At 45.9% G+C, this 19,580-nt stretch overlaps 1 protein-coding gene across 1 annotated transcript in view; it reads right to left on the bottom strand.

The window, feature by feature from the left end:
- Positions 1 to 3,947: 3,947 nt before the first annotated feature.
- Positions 3,948 to 19,580, bottom strand: part of LOC120031867 (fatty acyl-CoA reductase 1-like) — a 55,764-nt gene continuing 40,131 nt past the window's right edge. The window contains exons 5-11 of the mRNA XM_038977679.1: positions 16,931 to 16,975; positions 16,683 to 16,801; positions 16,339 to 16,406; positions 5,370 to 5,541; positions 4,982 to 5,111; positions 4,575 to 4,702; positions 3,948 to 4,474 (exon numbers count right to left, since the gene is read on the bottom strand). Of these exons, the coding sequence (XP_038833607.1) occupies positions 4,312 to 4,474; positions 4,575 to 4,702; positions 4,982 to 5,111; positions 5,370 to 5,541; positions 16,339 to 16,406; positions 16,683 to 16,801; positions 16,931 to 16,975 (825 nt within the window). The 3' untranslated portion in view covers positions 3,948 to 4,311. The remainder of the gene's footprint in view (positions 4,475 to 4,574; positions 4,703 to 4,981; positions 5,112 to 5,369; positions 5,542 to 16,338; positions 16,407 to 16,682; positions 16,802 to 16,930; positions 16,976 to 19,580) is intronic.

The following is a 19,580-nucleotide window of genomic DNA, read 5'->3' as shown; positions in this document are numbered from 1 at the left end:
ATTGTTGCACACCATTACTGGCTCACATAGAAACATGTTTTTCCAGAGGGAGGATTTGAGGTACATTTAGTCAAGACTTCTACCATAGATACTGTATATAGATGAATCATCTCATAAAAAAGTGGACTGCTGTCTGCCACAAGTAACACTTCAGATCTAGTCTGGGGAGCTCTGTGGTAGAGTCAGACTCCTGCAGAATCAACCCTCAGGAATACTACTCTTAAGTAGTCTAGAAAAATAATATAGAACTATTTACACATCTTCTAAACTTGTTTATATATGATGCTGTCACCATCTACAGTGCATTCGGAAAGTATTCAGACCCCTTGACTTTTTCCACACTTTGTTACGTTACAGCCTTATTCTAAAATTGATTAAATTACCCCCCCCCCCCCATCCCCCATCTACACACAATACCCCATAATGACAAAGCAAAAACAGGTCTTTATAAATTTGAGCAAATTTATAAAAACTGAAGTATCACATTTACATAAATATTCAGACCCTTTACTCAGTACTTTGTTGAAGCACCTTTGGCAGCGATTACAGCCTAGAGTCTTCTTGGGTATGACGCTACAAGCTTGGCACACCTGTATTTGGGGAGTTTCTCCCATTCTGCTCTGCAGATCCTATCAAGCTCTGTCAGGTTGGATGGGGAATGTCGCTGCACAGCTATTTTCAGGTCTCTAGAGATGTTTGATCGGGTTCAAGTCCGGGCTCTGGCTGCGCCACGGACATTCAGAGACTTGTCCCGAAGCCACTGCTGCATTGTCTTGGCTGTGTGCTTAGGGTTGTTGTCCTGTTGGAAGGTGAACCTTTGCACCATTCTGATGTCCTGAGAGCTCTGGAGCAGGTTTTCATCAAGGATCTCTCTGTACTTTGCTTCGTTCATCTTTCCTTCTATCCTGACTAGTCTCCCAGTCCCTGCCGCTAAAAAACATCCCCACAGCATAATGCTGCCACCACCATGCTTCACCGTAGGGATAGTGCCAGGTTTCCTCCAGACGTGACGATTGCTGGGCGGCCAGCTCTAGGAAGAGTTTGTGGTTCCAAACTTCTTCCATTTCATAATGATGGAGGCCACTGTGTTCTTGGGGACCTTCAATGCTGCAGAAATGTTTTGGTACCCTTCCCCAGATCTGTGTCTCAACACAATCCTGTCTCAGAACTCTACTGACAAAACCTTCGACCTCATGGTTTTTGCTCTGACATGCATTGTCCACTGTGGGACCGTAGACAGTTGTGTGCCTTTCCAAATCATGTCCAATCAATTGAATTTACCACAGGTGGACTCCAAGTTGTAGAAACAGCTCAAGGATGATCAATGGAAACAGGATGCACCTGAGCTCAATTGAGTCTCATAGCAAATGTCTGAATACTTATGTAAATAGGGTATTTCTGTTTTTTATTTAATACATTTTCAAAAATGTCTAAACCTGTTTTCGCTTTGGTATTGTGTGTAGATTGAGGAAAAACATTTATTTAACCAATTTTAGAACAAGGCTGTAATGTAACATTTGGAAAAAGTCAAGGGGTCTGAATACTTTCCGAATGCACTGTACCACTTAAGACAAGCCTTAGTTTGACGCAATTATTTATAAAGATGAAAAAATAGTAAACTTAGTTTAAATATAAACAGGCAAAAAGTGGGCAAACAGTAAAACAAAAAATGTGTTTTATGCGTTATGTCAAACATACCTTTGTCAATATTCAGTAGTCGTCAACCAGGTCAGATGTTTGTAGTACTACAGTAGTAGTCTCCAGTGGTCAAGATTTAGGGCTCCATTCAATCCGCATCACAGAAGTTCAGCTTTACAGCATGATTGAAACAAAGGGAATGTTCCTGCTTTTGCAGACTGCATTCACGTTAAAAGCTGCATGTGTTGGCTCAATTGGAAATGACCTTTTTAATTTATATCGGGGAGTCTGTAACGCTTCAACTTCACAGATTGAATAGAGCCCTTGTATGTGAATGTGATCAACACTGAAGTTACTCTCGGATATCCTTAGCTGGCCTCGCTACAGAGTACAGGTTCCCAAATATTCTGTCAGTACAAACCAATACAAGGTAAAAACATATCGCCCATGGAAGAAGAGAGGCCATGGATATCTCAGGATTCACACATTAAGAGTCAATGTACAGAAATTGTCTTTCAGTGGAGGCCTGACATACAGTATTTCAAGTATGCAAAAAAATCCTCTATTCCAAGACATTGTATCTGGGTTGGGGAGGACGTAAACTATGAGCAAAAACGTGGGGAGAGTATACAATGGGTTTATTGTTGCATATGTAATCTGTCGCTTTAAGAAAAGCCGTAGTTAGAAAAGAAATATGGTTTTACTGTATGACGTACAACAGGGTCAGAAGGAACAGTGTCTGGTTGAGGAGTGGGGTTGTGTGCTGCTGGAGGTCTGAGGGGTGAGGTCTGGTTGAGGAGTGGGGTTGTGTGCTGCTGGAGGTCTGAGGGGTGAGGTCTGGTTAAAGAGTGGGGTTGTGTGCTGCTGGAGGTCTGAGGGGTGAGGTCTGGTTAAAGAGTGGGGTTGTGTGCTGCTGGAGGTCTGAGGGGTGAGGTCTGGTTAAAGAGTGGGGTTGTGTGCTGCTGGAGGTCTGAGGGGTGAGGTCTGGTTAAAGAGTGGGGTTGTGTGCTGCTGGAGGTCTGAGGGGTGAGGTCTGGTTAAAGAGTGGGGTTGTGTGCTGCTGGAGGTCTGAGGGGTGAGGTCTGGTTAAAGAGTGGGGTTGTGTGCTGCTGGAGGTCTGAGGGGTGAGGTCTGGTTGAGGAGTGGGGTTGTGTGCTGCTGGAGGTCTGATGGGTGAGGTCTGGTTAAAGAGTGGGGTTGTGTGCTGCTGGAGGTCTGAGGGGTAAGGTCTGGTTAAAGAGTGGGGTTGTGTGCTGCTGGAGGTCTGAGGGGTGAGGTCTGGTTAAAGAGTGGGGTTGTGTGCTGCTGGAGGTCTGAGGGGTGAGGTCTGGTTAAAGAGTGGGGTTGTGTGCTGCTGGAGGTCTGAGGGGTGAGGTCTGGTTAAAGAGTGGGGTTGTGTGCTGCTGGAGGTCTGAGGGGTGAGGTCTGGTTAAAGAGTGGGGTTGTGTGCTGCTGGAGGTCTGAGGGGTGAGGTCTGGTTAAAGAGTGGGGTTGTGTGCTGCTGGAGGTCTGAGGGGTGAGGTCTGGTTAAAGAGTGGGGTTGTGTGCTGCTGGAGGTCTGAGGGGTGAGGTCTGGTTAAAGAGTGGGGTTGTGTGCTGCTGGAGGTCTTAGGGGTGAGGTCTGGTTAAAGAGTGGGGTTGTGTGCTGCTGGAGGTCTGAGGGGTGAGGTCTGGTTAAAGAGTGGGGTTGTGTGCTGCTGGAGGTCTGAGGTCTGGTTAAAGAGTGGGGTTGTGTGCTGCTGGAGGTCTGGGGGGTGAGGTCTGGTTAAAGAGTGGGGTTGTGTGCTGTTGGAGGTCTGAGGGGTGAGGTCTGGTTAAAGAGTGGGGTTGTGTGCTGCTGGAGGTCTGAGGGGTGAGGTCTGGTTAAAGAGTGGGGTTGTGTGCTGCTGGAGGTCTGAGGGGTGAGGTCTGGTTAAAGAGTGGGGTTGTGTGCTGCTGGAGGTCTGAGGGGTGAGGTCTGGTTAAAGAGTGGGGTTGTGTGCTGCTGGAGGTCTGAGGGGTGAGGTGGGGTTGTGTGCTGCTGGAGGTCTGAGGGGTGAGGCCTGGTTAAAGAGTGGGGTTGTGTGCTGCTGGAGGTCTGAGGGGTGAGGTCTGGTTAAAGAGTGGGGTTGTGTGCTGCTGGAGGTCTTAGGGGTGAGGTCTGGTTAAAGAGTGGGGTTGTGTGCTGCTGGAGGTCTGAGGTCTGGTTAAAGAGTGGGGTTGTGTGCTGCTGGAGGTCTGGGGGTGAGGTCTGGTTAAAGAGTGGGGTTGTGTGCTGTTGGAGGTCTGAGGGGTGAGGTCTGGTTAAAGAGTGGGGTTGTGTGCTGTTGGAGGTCTGAGGGGTGAGGTCTGGTTAAAGAGTGGGGTTGTGTGCTGCTGGAGGTCTGAGGGGTGAGGTCTGGTTAAAGAGTGGGGTTGTGTGCTGCTGGAGGTCTGAGGGGTGTGGTCTGGTTAAAGAGTGGGGTTGTGTGCTGCTGGAGGTCTGAGGGGTGAGGTCTGGTTAAAGAGTGGGGTTGTGTGCTGCTGGAGGTCTGAGGGGTGAGGTCTGGTTAAAGAGTGGGGTTGTGTGCTGCTGGAGGTCTGAGGGGTGAGGTCTGGTTAAAGAGTGGGGTTGTGTGCTGCTGGAGGTCTGAGGGGTGTGGTCTGGTTGAGGAGGCGAGCAGGGCGTTCAGCTGGTCAACGGTCAGTTGGTCATCAGTTGGTGAGTGTGCTGGAGGCTCTGAAGTAGGAGAGGAACTTGAAGCAGAGGCTGACCACAAAGTACCAGATGTTCCTGGCCATCTGGGAGCGGGCGATGAACACCCTCCAGATGAAGACCAGCAGTAGAGTGTTGAATGTGTAGCGGATGTTCCTCAGCCTGAGGGAGGGAGGGAGTTGGAAGTACACACTGTCATTTACATCCTTCTTCAAAATAAGACCGGAGCAAACACAGTCAGCCCTGTAAGTAGTCTACTCACTTCCTGAGGTGTTGCCTGGCTGCAGGGATGTCGGACATGTCTTCATTCAGAACGTACTTCTTGGTGCCGATGCAGTAGTTATCTATGTATTCCGGCCAGTTCAGCTGACGCACGTCAAAGTTGAATGTCTGGGAGAGAGAGTTAGGATGTTGATGTGCGGTAAGACATGGCTATTATGGTCACATTCAGGCGATTATGAAAACCTTTGGGATATCTATAATTGAACCTTCTGAAATGGAATGATGTAAGTATTCATGACCTGTTGTCTTGAAATCAATAAAGCTGTATGTTTGAGCTGAAATGATGGCTTGGTGGCATTACTAGGTGAAAAACATACCATTGACTATATACATCACCATGCGGAGATACAGTGTGTGCATAGAGGATGGATGCTGAGTCTACTGTACCTTCCTGTCCTCAGGGCTGAGGTGGCTCATCAGCATGCTCATGTTCTCGGAGTTCCACTCCCAGTCCTGACTGCTGAAGTACTCCAGCAGACCGATGGCCTTGTGCAGCCGGTTGAAGATACGCATCATCCTACACAGAGAGAGAGGAATGGAGGATCTCAGTCCAAATGTACTGCATGTATATAACACAGTTGTAATGTTCGTTTCACTGAAGATCACTTGTATGCAGCAAACACTGATTTCTTATTTCTTTATGATTACAGATCATTTGATCTATTTTTACATCACACTGTGTTGATTGGGTTGAAAACAAGTTGGTGGTTCAGTTTTCATAGACCGAACAATGGTCTAGTGACGATGCTGATTGTCAGGACATTAGTAATCTTACTGGGGTTTCTGTCCGGACAGTCTCAGGTAGAGGTCGTAGATGAGGGCAGGGAACTTGTGGCTGACCAGGATCCAATACTGGTTCATCAGGTAGTTGGAGGTGATGTTGGCGTTGGGCCTTCTGAAAGCCTGCTCCAGAGGGTTCCTCTTGAAGCTGGACATCACATGGTGCTCTGAGAGGGAATTCAAAGGAGTTAAAAATGTGAAGGAATCTGTGGCTTGGCGCTGACATTCCTATCTTACAGCTCTATTCTGTTGTGGCATTTTAAGGGGTGTAGTGTTAGGGAAGTGCCTCTCACACTATATTAGAGAAATGGGATGTATCCAGGGGTGTGGTTTTCGGTTGCACTAATGACCTCATTCACAGCAGCTGCACACCTTCCCCACCTGGCTGCAATCAAGGCTGCTCAGACCAAGGTAAAACAGCTGGGGGAACTGCTAGTGAAAGAACCAGTGGGTGATACGGGTGTGAATTTGTTCCTGTGTGCTTTCTTTTGAAGACTCGTGACCCACCAGCCTCTATAAAGAAGTGAACAGCCTTACGAGGGTAGCTCTCCTGTGTAGGAGACTATCTGGGGTAAGCCCGAGGGTAGCTCTCTCCTGTGTAGGAGACTATCTGGGGTAAGCCCGAGGGTAGCTCTCTCCTGTGTAGGAGACTGTCTGGGGTAAGCCCGAGGGTAGCTCTCTCCTGTGTAGGAGACTGTCTGGGGTAAGGCCGAGGGTAGCTCTCTCCTGTGTAGGAGACTGTCTGGGGTAAGGCTGAGGGTAGCTCTCTCCTGTGTAGGAGACTGTCTGGGGTAAGGCTGAGGGTAGCTCTCTCCTGTGTAGGAGACTGTCTGGGGTAAGCCCGAGGGTAGATCTCTCCTGTTGAGCTGTAGTTTTGTCATTTTGAGGCTTTCCCCATTTAATTTATTCCCTCTAACTGTTTTAGTTCTTGTTTTCAAGTTGATCTCATCACTTTTGAGACATCTCCACAAGATGAGAGCCAAGTGGAGGAAGAACCGTATGCGCGGGCTGAAGCGTAAAAGGTGGAAAATGAGGCAGAGGTACAAGTAGACTGGGCCCATCCCCTACAGCTGTGATACCCCTCCAAGACCACTCTGGTGATTGAAGCCTGCGGTCCATGATGTGCCAACAGCTGAACTATGGTTGTCTGAAGCCAACCTCATTGCAATGGAGTAAAGGACAGATCCCGGACACCCAGCCCTCTACTATGCTAATGGCGGCTGGCCAGCAACGACTACTGGAGAATGGCGAGGAAGACAAGAGAAATGATCTCCTATCGTTGAACTCTGGACTTTTACCACCTGCCCAGCATTTTATTTGTTGTGTAGACTTTTTTTATTCATCTTTGGTTTATTAACCACAAAATAAAGAACAATTTTTATTGGTTAAACCCTTGTCTATCTTATGTTGTAGTACCGCCCCTTCACCTTCCATTGTGCCCAGACATACATGTAAATCCGGGACACTCGTTAGTATATGTTACATTCACATAAGAGTTATTTTTGCCTTACGTAAACTAACATCTAGCAACCCAAAGATTGTTTTAATCTCCACAGACAACTTCAGCATTTTAGCAACTACAATACTTAGCATGTTGGCTAACCTTAACCCCCCCCATCTAGTTAGCATTAGTCATCTAGCTAATGTTAGCCACAACCAATTGGAATGTAATATATACCTTACAGTAACTGTGGTATTCTGGATGCAGTTAAACTCTACCCCGACTTTTTCATAAGGGATGTTTTGCAAATTCTTAACATGCTGTAAGAATTGCATGAGACCTCCACAAATGAATACATCTCATACTAAATGGAGTGTCTTGGATTTATGTACAAAATTCTCTGAGACCACGCACCACATGACCCTTCGAGGAATCAAAGCCACACCGTGCTCATTTTTTTATTAGTTCTAAGATATTAAGTTTAAGAACAACATTTTGGGAAGGGATGAAATATTTTTGGCCAGGATTCAACCTGATTTGTTGGCTATGTGCCATTTAAAGGGAGAACATGCTGTGTTTACTGTGAATGTGGGAACAATGCCTTTACAAGGTGCATAGCTGACAAAGGGTGATGTTATTGAATCCCGGCCACAGTGAATTTTCTCCAGCCCCACTAACGAGTTGAAAGATGGTTTTCGTGTTGAGAGTGGTGTTCCCGGCTAGGGAAAGGTAACACAAATATACATTTTTTGAAAAAGGTTAATATAATTGAGGAGCGGCGGTAAGGAGAGGGAACGTGGAGGGAAATGCTCTTGCAAGAAATGAGACGGTCAATTCACTTGCTCGTCATCAGGCAAATTACATTTACAGAGGAGGAATCATAAAATACAAAGTGATAAAAACTAATATAGCTACTTGTGCAATACATTCTATAGATAAAAGGAGAAGTAGAGTATCGTTTTAAATGTGTGCATGGTTGTCTCCTTTGAGAAAACAGCTGATTCAAAGGGGTGTGGAAAATGTTTAAACATTCGGCGCTAGCAGCCATGAGGAAGCACATGATTATCCTTGGCGAGAGGAGGCTATCGAGGAGTGGATGACACTCCTCTGATAGCTTACTAACGAATTGACACTCTCCGTGGCCACTTGACCACGTATCACTGAGGAGAGGAGGACAGGTCGGAATTTTGTGCAATAGAGAATCTCCCAAAGAATCGATGAAGGAGCCCTGGAATGAGCCTTGGAATAGTGCTCAGGAGTTTTCCTCATTCAGGCTGGGATTCAATCCAAGGCTTGTTATAGAACAACGCACTAGACACCCGACAATGTACCATTTAACGGCACCATGAATTGATCCCAGGCCTCAATCTTATTCTGAGGGAAGCTCCACTTTCTAGGGCAGAACAAATGTGATTGGTTGGATGAAAACTCAGTGGGCAGAGCTTAGACTAACATGTCAGTGGGTGGAGTTTACAGATGAGAGTCAAATAAAATAAATGCTTTCAGGGAGGTAGGTTGGAGGTGGATGGAGGGCGTTGCCAGTTCGAATCCTGGCTGTGACTTGTTTTCCTTACCAAACATTTTTAACTAATTCAATTTCTAGTTTACTTTGACTGAACAGCATTAAATACTTGGAAAAACAAGGTTGCTGCTGGATAGGGACCAGAAGTTCACAGGTTCTAATCCTGCTGATGCCCTTTTTCAAAACAGGTTGAGAAGAGGAGAGTGGAGAGAAGGCGACCAAAACCAATTAAGATACCAGAATTTTGATAACATATCCAGCCAGCAAACCTCCAACTTCCCAAAGCAGCCCCATGGGCCCCCTAGACCCAGTTTGATTAGCTGGATTCTTAGCTCTTATGTGGTCCGGTAGATTAGTGCCCGCTATCCCAGGTTTATAACAGCGAGGCAGAGTGATGAGCCTTAATCCCGCTGCCAGCAATCTGATGGCAATTTCCCAGAGTGAAAGGAGCAGATTCACTAATCTGAGAGCATAGGGACCCTGGCTGTCGCCGCTACCGTGCTAATCTGAGCCTGACTGATACCCGGCCCGCATGCATCCTTTTCATCTCAGTGGTCCGCTGGGATGTACTGTAGATGATGGGCTGGGATGTACTGTAGATGATGGGCTGGGATGTACTGTAGATGATGGGCTGGGATATACTGTAGATGATGGGCCGGGAGGTGAGCTGCCACCACAACCAAAATGCTGGTGGGGTGATGATTTCACGATGACACTTTGCCTCTACTTGTTATTGTTTGGGCAACTGTGCTTTACTGCTGATGGGAGTTGTCATTTGGGCAGATCCACAGTGGTGAGGTCAAACAGATGTACACAGTGTGTGGGTTCAGATGTAATGTTCTACTAGCTGCCAGAAGGTGGCAGTAGACCCTCGCCACTGTCAAATCCCTGGGCATCTAATTATGACACAGATCATTTATCCACCTGCTTCTCACTGCTACACCATTCAAACTGATTTAGGAGAACCAGGACTGACAGACAACCCACAGTTTCATATCCCCGGTGGGAATGTATGATACATAGTTTCATAGTGACAACACCATCAACCAAATGGATCACTAGTCCCTTTAATAATGGCACTTTAATAATGTTTACATATCTTGCATTACTCATCTCATATGTATATACTGTATTTTACACATCTATTGCATCTTGCCGCTCTGTCATTGCTCATTCACATATTTATATGTATATATTCTTATTCCATTCCTTTACTTAGATTTGTGTGTAATAGGTAGTTGCTGTGGAATTGTTAGATTACATGTTAGATATTGCTGCACCGTTGGAACTAGAAGCACAAGCAATTCGCTACACTCTGTGACGACCCTCCCACTCTGTCTACCGTTTTCTCTCTCTTTGCTCTTGTTTCCTTATTAGGATGCCGGTGGGCGGAGTTGGGAGGGTCGTCAGCTACATGGGAAACACCTGGGCCCACTCTCCCAGGATAAATACACCACTTCCCCATTCATGGGGGAGACTCTCTCCATGTAGACACCTTAATAGATTCGGTTATGTTTCATGGGGCTTTTTCTGGTTGTTTGTTTTAGCATCTTTCAACACCCTGCATTATCACATTCATGCATGCAAAACATTCACTTACACTACTGATTACACACACCATTGTATATTATACCTAGTTTCTTTATCTAATAAATATATTTTGTTACTCCTTATTTCCACGTGGTCTCCCTTTTGTTACGGGCTCTGAGCCGGTTCGTGACAAGTGGGGGCTCGTCCAGGATCATTGAACGTATTGGTTTGGGAGAACGTGGAGGTACGTGTTTGGTTTGCATATTTTGTTTGAGTTTGATAGGCCCAGTATTGGTTGCCTTTGTTGTTTGGTTTGTGTGCTGCGTTGGAGAGAGTACATTGGTTAGTTTCCAGGGCCCTGCCCAGCCTGGAAACCCTTGTTCTACTTTCTGTTGGGACATCGGTCTGAGGTGAGTAATCGGCTGTGTACCTCAGTGGGAGATTTGGGTAGGGTAGTGGAACTTGCTACCTGGAGCTATAGCCTTTTACCCCTGATAGGCTTAGCGACGTGTTTCCTTTTTGGAATATGTTGGGCATGGTTAATGTTTGTTATTTTTGTGTGGTGTCTGTGGACTGAGCAGTTGTCTCGGGGGCACATCCGTGGCTTGGTGGAATCTGCCAGCGTGCTGGGGGGTTTATTACCTTGCCAGCGGGCTACAGTGCGTAAATACCCACCGCAAATCCGCACGAAGACTAGGGTTGAGTTATTGTAGGTTTTGGGGAAGCTCCGTATCTCATCTCTCTTCTGTGGTGCTCAGGGTGATTGTCATTTCTCTGGTTGTGGTCTGGTGTGCTCAGCAGAGGGGAAGAGTGATAATATTTTTTTTGACTATGGCGTCTTATGTAGATGAGTTCATTCGCTTTCCATCAGAGGAATTGTTAGAATTAGGTACTAAAGAACAGCTGTTGAAAATCGCTGAACACTACAAGGTTGAAATTAGTGATAAACGTCTAAAGAATTCTATTAGGTTGATATTGAAGGCCAATCTGATGGAGAGTGGTATTCTTGAAGTTATCACTGGGCCAGTCTCTGCTGAGGGGTCATCTCCCCGTAACGTTGCAATGGCCATTCCATCGGTTAGTCCTAGTAGTCTTCTTTTTGAACAGCAGAAAGAACTGCTTCTGTTACAGCTGCAGCATGATCGTGAGAAGCAAGAGCATGATCGGCAGCATGATCGTGTAAAGTATGAAAAGGAATTAGATATGGAGCATGCTAAAATCAAGTTGCAACAAGAACGGATAGAGTTGGTTAGGGAAGGAAAGATCTCAGGGGAGAGTTTGTTCTGGGAAGGTGATCCAGATTTACCTAGGGGTCGTTCCTCTTTTGGTCGTGCCCCGGACACATTTGATATTGTTGGGAACTTACGGTTATTACCTCAGTTTAATGAAAAGGACCCTGAGACATTCTTTTCGTTGTTTGAGCGTGTTGCTGACGCTAGGAGTTGGCCTGATTCTGACCGCACCTTAATGTTGCAGTGTGTGCTGACTGGTAAAGCGCAGGAGGCATATTCAGCTCTTACTGTACACGACAGTGCCTGTTATGATAAGGTTAAAACGGCTGTGTTGCAGATTTATGAATTGGTCCCTGAGGCTTACCGCCAACGATTTAGAACTTTAAAAAGGGATGATAAACAGACTCATGTTGAGTTTGCGCGACAATTATCTGTACAGTTTAATCGCTGGTGTTCTGCCTCTGCAGTTGTTACTTTCCAAGGGCTGTGTGATCTGATTATGTTAGAGCAATTTAAGGACACAATCCCTGATCGTATTGCCACCTATATTAACGAACGAAAAGTAAAGAATGTCGCTGAAGCTGCGGTTTTGGCGGATGAGTATGTGTTGACTCACAAAAGAGTCTTTGCAGAGCCCCGTATTCGGAATGAGTGGGGGCGTTCGGATAGATTTGGGCTTCGCTCACCGAGATATTTTGGTTCACGGGCAGAGTTTAATTCAACTCGGGTTGAGCCTGACTCCCGTGGTAAAGCTGACTTTGGGCAAGAGTGTCACTACTGTCAAGGTTCAGGTCATTGGAAAAACGAATGTCCACTTCTCAGATCAAAGGGTGCTTACGCTAAACCTAAGCCTACCGCGTTAGCTGCGCCTGTTCTACATCAGTTCATTCATGACTCATTGCCTCAGGTCCAGGAGCATGTGAAAGTACATATTGATCCAGACTATTTACCTTTCATTACGGAAGGTTTTGTGTCTATGTTAGGAAGTAAGGAATTAGTGCCAGTGAAGATCTTGAGAGACACAGGTGCCTCCGAATCGTTTGTGTTGGAGTCTGTTACCCTTTTCAGCTGAGACTGATTCGGGGAATAGTGTTCTAATTAGGGGAATAGGTTTGAACACTCTTTCAGTTCCATTGCATAAACTGATGTTAGATTGTGGACTGGTGAAAGGTGAGGTTGTTGTGGGGGTGCGTCCTTCGTTGCCTATTGAGGGTATCGACGTTATTCTTGGGAATAACTTGGCAGGTGAGCGGGTGTGGCCTGTCGCGTTTCCATCTCTAGTGGTTTCCACAAAGCCGTCAGTTGTTGAGATTCCTGATGAGAGTGTACAGAGCTTCCCAGAGGTGTTCAGTGCGTGTGCAGTGACGCGTTCTATGAGCCGTGGCGAACTGGTCACTGTGCCGACTAATGAGAAGTATGCCACTGCTTTCCCTGTTATTCCATTATCTGTTAACCGCTCAGATCTAATCAATGCGCAACGGACTGACTCCACATTAGAAGAGTTGCGTGACCAAATTGTGCCTGTGGAACAGTTGGGAGATGTCGCCCATGGTTATTTTCTCCAGGAGGATGTCCTGATGAGAAAGTGGGTGTCTCATGGTAGTTGTTTTCTAGGGGAGGCGATTAGTCAGGTTGTGGTACCAGTAAAACTTTGTGAGTTGGTGTTGACAACTTCTCACAATGATGTTGCTGGACATATGGGTGTAGGGAAAACATACCATCGCATATTAAGACATTTCTTTTGGCCTAGATTAAAGAGGGATGTTTCTGATTTCATCAAAACTTGTCACACCTGTCAATTAACTGGGAAACCTAATCAAGCTATTAAGCCGGTACCACTGTTTCCTATTCCTGTACTCAGCCAACCTTTTGAGTATCTGATTATTGACTGTGTGGGTCCTTTGCCTCGTTCTAAAAAGGGTAGTAGTTACCTGTTCACTGTGATGTGTCAGACCACAAGGTTTCCAGCAGCCTATCCTCTCCGGTCTATCACGACTAAGTCTGTGTTAAAAGCTTTGACTCAGTTTCTGTCACTGTTTGGAATACCTAAGGTCATTCAGAGTGATCAAGGGTCTAATTTCACCTCTAATCTGTTTGGTCAGGTTCTCCAACAGCTCCATATTAAGCACAATCTGGCTAGCGCCTATCACGCGCAAAGTCAAGGAGCACTAGAACGTTTCCATCAAACACTTAAGTCTTTGTTGAGAAGTTATTGTACTGAGATGGATAAGGATTGGGAGGAGGGGTTGCCTTGGTTATTGTTAGCCGCTAGGGAGGTTTCACAGGAGAGCACCGGTTTTAGTCCAAATGACCTTGTGTTTGGACATAGGGTGCGTGGACTTCTATCTGTTCTTCAGGATGACTGGAAGTCTCGCGAGCCTCCTCAGTCTTTGTTATCGTATGTGTGTGATTTCCGGCGCCGCTTGTATGCCGCTGGCGAAATGGCTAAAGAGAAGCTATCATCTTCACAGGAGAGGATGAAAGGCATATTTGATCGCCGAACTGAGCCACGTCACTTTAGTCCAGGTGACCAGGTTCTTGCTCTGCTGCCAATTGTTGGTTCTCCTTTTGAAGCCAAGTTTCAAGGTCCATATACAGTGGTGCGCAAGTACACTGAGCAAAATTATCTAGTTGCCACTCCAGAACGGAGGAAAGCACACCAGCTGTGCCATGTAAATTTGTTAAAACCCTATTATGCACGTTCCTCAGAGACTGAACAGTGGGAATCTATAGAGGACGGTAAACCTGTTCTTTTGGCTGAAACCGTTATTCCCTTGGATTCTTCTCAGGATAGGTCTACGAATGAGGAGGAAGATGTTCCTGGTCCCGACGATTGCATACTGCAGGGTAGATTGAAAAATTCAGAGACACTGGATAATTTGGGCAGCATTCTCACTCATCTACCCGTTGATAGGCGGGAAGAGATGGTTGGTCTGATTCGGAGATTTCCAGGTTTGTTTTCTGATACACCTACACGTACAAACTTGATAGAACATGATATTGACGTTGGAGATGCTGACCCCATTCGTCAGCGGTTCTATAGAGTTTCTTTAGAGAAAATGCATTGTCTGGATGCTGAGGTCAGATACATGCTGGAGAGTAAGATAGCAGAGCCTTCTTTCTCCAGTTGGGCTTCTCCCTGTATCTTGGTCAGAAAACCAGATGGAACAAACAGATTTTGTACAGACTACCGTAAGGTCAACAGTGTCACTAAGCCAGATTCATTTCCTCTTCCTCGGATGGAGGACTGCGTTGATCAAGTCGGGGCAGCTAGATTTGTGAGTAAATTTGACCTGTTAAAGGGCTATTGGCAGGTGCCACTGACGAGTAGGGCACGTGAAATCTCTGCCTTTATTACACCCTCTGGTCTGTACTCGTATTTGGTTATGAGTTTCGGACTGCGTAATGCACCTGCCACTTTTCAGCGACTTATGAACAGGGTTATCGCCGGTCTGACAGGGTGTGCTGTTTATCTGGACGATGTAGTGATATATGCAGATACATGGGAGGAACATCTGTCCCGTATTCAAGCCTTATTCGAACGCCTGGCTGCAGGTCACCTCACGATCAATCTGGCTAAATGTGAGTTTGCTCAGGCGACTGTTACATACCTTGGAAAGGTGGTTGGGCAGGGGGAAGTGCGTCCTGTTCGAGCTAAAGTGGTAGCTATTGATGCGTTTCCTCCACCAACTACTAAAAAGGAACTGATGCGTTTCTTGGGCATGATTGGTTATTACCGTGGATTTTGTAATAACTTCTCTACTGTGGTCGCTCCATTGACAGATATGCTGAAAGCAAAGGCTGTTTACATTTGGTCTTCTCGTTGTCAACACGCTTTCGAAGATGCAAAGAGGTTGCTTACCTCAACTCCGGTGCTGGCTGCTCCTCGCGTGGAATTGTCATTTACCTTGCAGGTGGATGCTAGTCATGTGGGGGCAGGGGCAGTTTTGCTGCAGGCAGATGTGTCTGGGGTTGAGAGACCTGTCAGTTTCTTTTCGAAAAAGTTTAACCATTAGCAGTTAAACTACTCGGTCATTGAAAAAGAAGCGTTAGCACTCATCTGGGCGCTGCAACACTTTGAGGTCTATGTCGGGTCGGGAGTAGTACCTATTACGGTCTACACTGACCATAACCCTCTCACCTTTTTGAGGTCCATGATGTGTCCTAATCAGAGGATAATGAGATGGTGTTTATTTTTACAATCATTCCATCTCGATGTGCAGCACATTCGTGGAACGGATAACGTGATTGCTGATGCGCTCTCTCGTGCGCCCTGTTCCTGAATGTTTGTATGGTCAGGTTCTGTCTTTCCTGTCTATTCCGTCCTGGTCTGGGGAGTCTTCTTTCCTCTTAAAAGTTGCTTCCTATGCACTAATGTTGCTGAGGTCTGGGGAGTCTTCTTTCCTCTTAAATGTTGCTTCCTATGTATTAAGGTTGCTGAGGTCTGGGGAGTCTTCTTTCCTCTTAAAGGTTGCTTCCCGTGCACAAAGGTTGCTGAGGTCTGGAGAGGAGGTTGGCTGGGGCAAATTTGGAAGTGGGAACACGTAACCCCTCATCAATTTGGGGCGCAAGTGCTGTGTCCGTTTGGGACGCAGAGGCCGGTATGTTGTTCCGGGGTCCTTGTTGGTCCCCGGTTTTATGGGGGGGAATGTGACGACCCTCCCACTCTGTCTACCGTTTTCTCTCTCTTTGCTCTTGTTTCCTTATTAGGATGCCGGTGGGCGGAGTTGGGAGGGTCGTCAGCTACATGGGAAACACCTGGGCCCACTCTCCCAGGATAAATACACCACTTCCCCATTCATGGGGGAGACTCTCTCCATGTAGACACCTTAATAGATTCGGTTATGTTTCATGGGGCTTTTTCTGGTTGTTTGTTTTAGCATCTTTCAACACCCTGCATTATCACATTCATGCATGCAAAACATTCACTTACACTACTGATTACTGATTACACACACCATTGTATATTATACCTAGTTTCTTTATCTAATAAATATATTTTGTTACTCCTTATTTCCACGTGGTCTCCCTTTTGTTACGGGCTCTGAGCCGGTTCGTGACAACTCGCAATAACATCTGTTAACCATGTGTATGTGACCAATAAAATTTGATTTGATCAAGATTTCAACTACTGAAGTACATTGATTTATGACGACGGAAGACATAGTGGCAGATGAGCAAGCACTGATGATGTCACTGTGACACTGTCCCTGTGACAGACAGACAGACAGACACCTACCGATCTCTCCCCAGTGGAAAGGGTTTGTGCCGCCCGTTGTGCAGTTGTAAACCAACGCTGTTTTGGGTCTGCAAGGGAGCAGAGAGATGAGGTCAGAGGGGTCAAGGGTTAAAGGGGAGGGTCCATGAGGACACATCTATAAAATGAGCCCACAAACACAAAATCACATCAATTGAAAACACTGGGCTTCCTCTTCAGTCAATGGTGTAGAGCTGGGGAGATGTGTTTGAACAAACTGGACTAAGGTAGGTTTACATGAGGTCTTTCTGCAGGTCAATATGTTTGTGTGGGTTAGACCATACAGTCATTGGTCAAACCATATTCCACCTGGGGGGAGAGTTAACCTGTGTACTGCCGTGTACCAGCCAGCGGCCAGGGTCAGGTTGATGACCACGTCCACGGGGATGAGGTCCGCCACCGCATCATTGTTGGCTCTCATGGTGCGCAGGATGCCCTTCCCCGCCTGATCAGACAGGACACAGGGTTACCAACACATCTCATCATCACCTGATCATCGTTTATACTAGTGGCATCAAAATGAGCAAACTTACTATCTGAAAAATACAACTAATAAGTAGATGCTGGTACTTACAGCGATGAAGACTCCGCTTGGTCCATTGAAGTTGTCAATCCAACCCTGAGACAGAAGAATAGGGAGGGAATAAGTTAGTGTAATGAGAGATTAGGGGCTCTATTCAATCCGTACGGAGAATTTTAATCCGTTATTTAAATTGAAAGGCAATGTTCCAGCGTTAGCGGACACGGTAAATGCTGCAAATGTCTGCTGAATTGGAAATGACCTAAAAATATATATATTTCACAATCTGGAACGCTTCAGCGATGCAGACTGAATAGAGACGTATGTAACAGTATAACTTTAGACCGTCCCCTCGCCCATACCCGGGCGCGAACCAGGGACCTTCTGCACACATCAACAACAGTCACCCACGAAGCATCGTTACCCATCGCTCCACAAAAGCCGCGGCCCTTGCAGAGCAAGGGGAACCACTACTTCTAGGTTTCAGAGCAAGTGACGTAACTGATTGAAACGCTATTAGCGCGTACCCGCTAACTAGCTAGCCATTTCACATCCGTTACACGTAGGTGAAAGAGAACCCTAAGTACCCCCCTTAAAGCTGGACTCCTTAGTTGCTACATTTATTGTTGAAGAATATAAGCCTCATGAGCTTAGTTCAACTGTCATACCCCATCAGAACCCAAAATACAAGCTTGTTTTACTCCAATGTTTGTAAATATAAACAAACACTGTATAACTTAAAAACATGGTTAAAACTATACATTTTATATCATGGATGGTTAGTGTTTGCATCCATAGCTCTGTCTATGAATTTGAGAGTGGTTACATTTCTCCAGGCCCATTTTTTAAATTTAACCAGGCAAGTCAGTTAAGAACAAATTCTTATTTACAATGACGGCCTAGGAATAGTGGGTTGTTCAGGGGCAGAACGACAGATTTTTACCTTGTCAGCTCAGGGATTCGATTTACCTTGTCAGCTCAGGGATTCGTTGGGCCAGTAACCGAAACCTGCCTCAGCTTTTTACCAAAACACAGGCGCGGTTTCCGCTTTGTTACCATTTCAATTAGGAATTCTAGCTTCAAGCAGCACTATAACATTGCTGCAACATCATCAAGTTACAAATAGCCTCCTAACAGCAACATCAATTAGATTGTTGTGTATCTGCTGAGTTAGCATTCCAGTGGTGTGCTAGGCTAGCTAGCTACCTATGTAGAGTGAGACTGAGATAGGGAGAGTAACAGTGTCCACATCAATTAGCCCTCCGGTAATACATTGGTAATAGACTGGGCTTATTTGTGTGGGTCTGGCTGTGGCTTGTCCCTACAGGGTAAGGCTACATGGTCTGGTGCAGACAGACAGACAGACAGTCAGTCAGTCAGACAAATAGGAGTCCTTATCACACCGTCTCAGAGACAATTTCTTTGACCCTCATTGAGGGATCGCCTGTGACATTTTAACACTTAACTGAGTTCTGAGGACATGGAGATTGAAGTTCATCACACACACACACACACCCTCCTCCCTTCACTCCCACTGTCTCGAGCTCCCCGCGCAATAAACTGGTAACGCGTGATCTTTTGGCTGTTTTGCCGCCAGGCCTGGATCCTGCACTGTTGAAACGTTACAGCCCCAGAAAACTAAATACAGCCCTGGGGCTATGTAGTCGTTTTCTGTGAATATACTTTGTGCTGTTTAAAAGTCTATTATGCTCTATTGAAAACTCTGAAAGTGTGCATTTTTTCGTCTTCTAGATTTTTGGTCTCTTTCTGTGTGAATTCATGGAGCCTCAGACGTTCAAATAATATTCCTGTAGGAAAATAAAGTAAGCATGTCACTTGAATTTGCGGGGATATAATATAATATTATAATCAGGAAAATGAAATGTTGAACACCATCCTACCATTGCTCCTCCAAAATTTTAAGCAGCAAAAAAGTCTCCATTTAACGCTTTAATATGTCCATCTGCCGCTATGCTAAGTGAGATTAAAATGCTTAACCCTGTGGAGTCCTTACGCTAAGATGTTAGCCTACACTACAGCAGCCGGACAGATTAGGGAAAAAAAAGCAGCTTACTCATGAAAGTAGCATCACCCTGCACATCCAGAAGAGGACTGGCCACCCCTCGGAAGCTGGTTCCTAGCTAGCTTTCTTCCTAGGTTCCTGCCTTTCTAGGGGCAACAGCTGATGTCAAAAGACCTTTATAAAATACATCATATTGATTGACTGATTGATTGATTACTGCACCCACTGAACTTCCATGAACCTACAGTTGCTTTTCAGTGACCTTCTATCTAGTAGGAGACATTCAGAGGCTCTCCGGTTTCAGCACTGGCAGTACCTCTCCCTTTTCCCATCGCCCCTTCCTTGTCCCCTCACATCGCCTACCCAGCTGTTGGGGTCAGGGATGCTCCTCTTCGAGTCCTGGAATCCAGCCCAGCTGGACTTTCTGAACCATTAGACCTGTCCTGGTCCAACCCTAATACAACCTTTACTCACCATTACACACCCAATCCCCCTTTAAGTCTGACTGTACACAGGGGAGATATATTGACCAGTGTACTATTACAGCGATCGATCGCTAATTCCCATCCATTTGCCACCACAGCAGGACATGATGGTGTGAGAATTGACAGGATTCTGACTGAACCCTTTTACCATCACAGTGAAAATGCTACATAGATTTTTATAAATTGTGATACATTT

This window comes from Salvelinus namaycush, chromosome 38 (assembly GCF_016432855.1).
Source record: "Salvelinus namaycush isolate Seneca chromosome 38, SaNama_1.0, whole genome shotgun sequence".
Classification (NCBI taxonomy): Eukaryota; Metazoa; Chordata; class Actinopteri; order Salmoniformes; family Salmonidae; genus Salvelinus; species Salvelinus namaycush.
The sequence above is the reverse complement of the archived record's forward strand: the minus strand, read 5'-3'. Positions and strand labels throughout refer to the sequence as shown.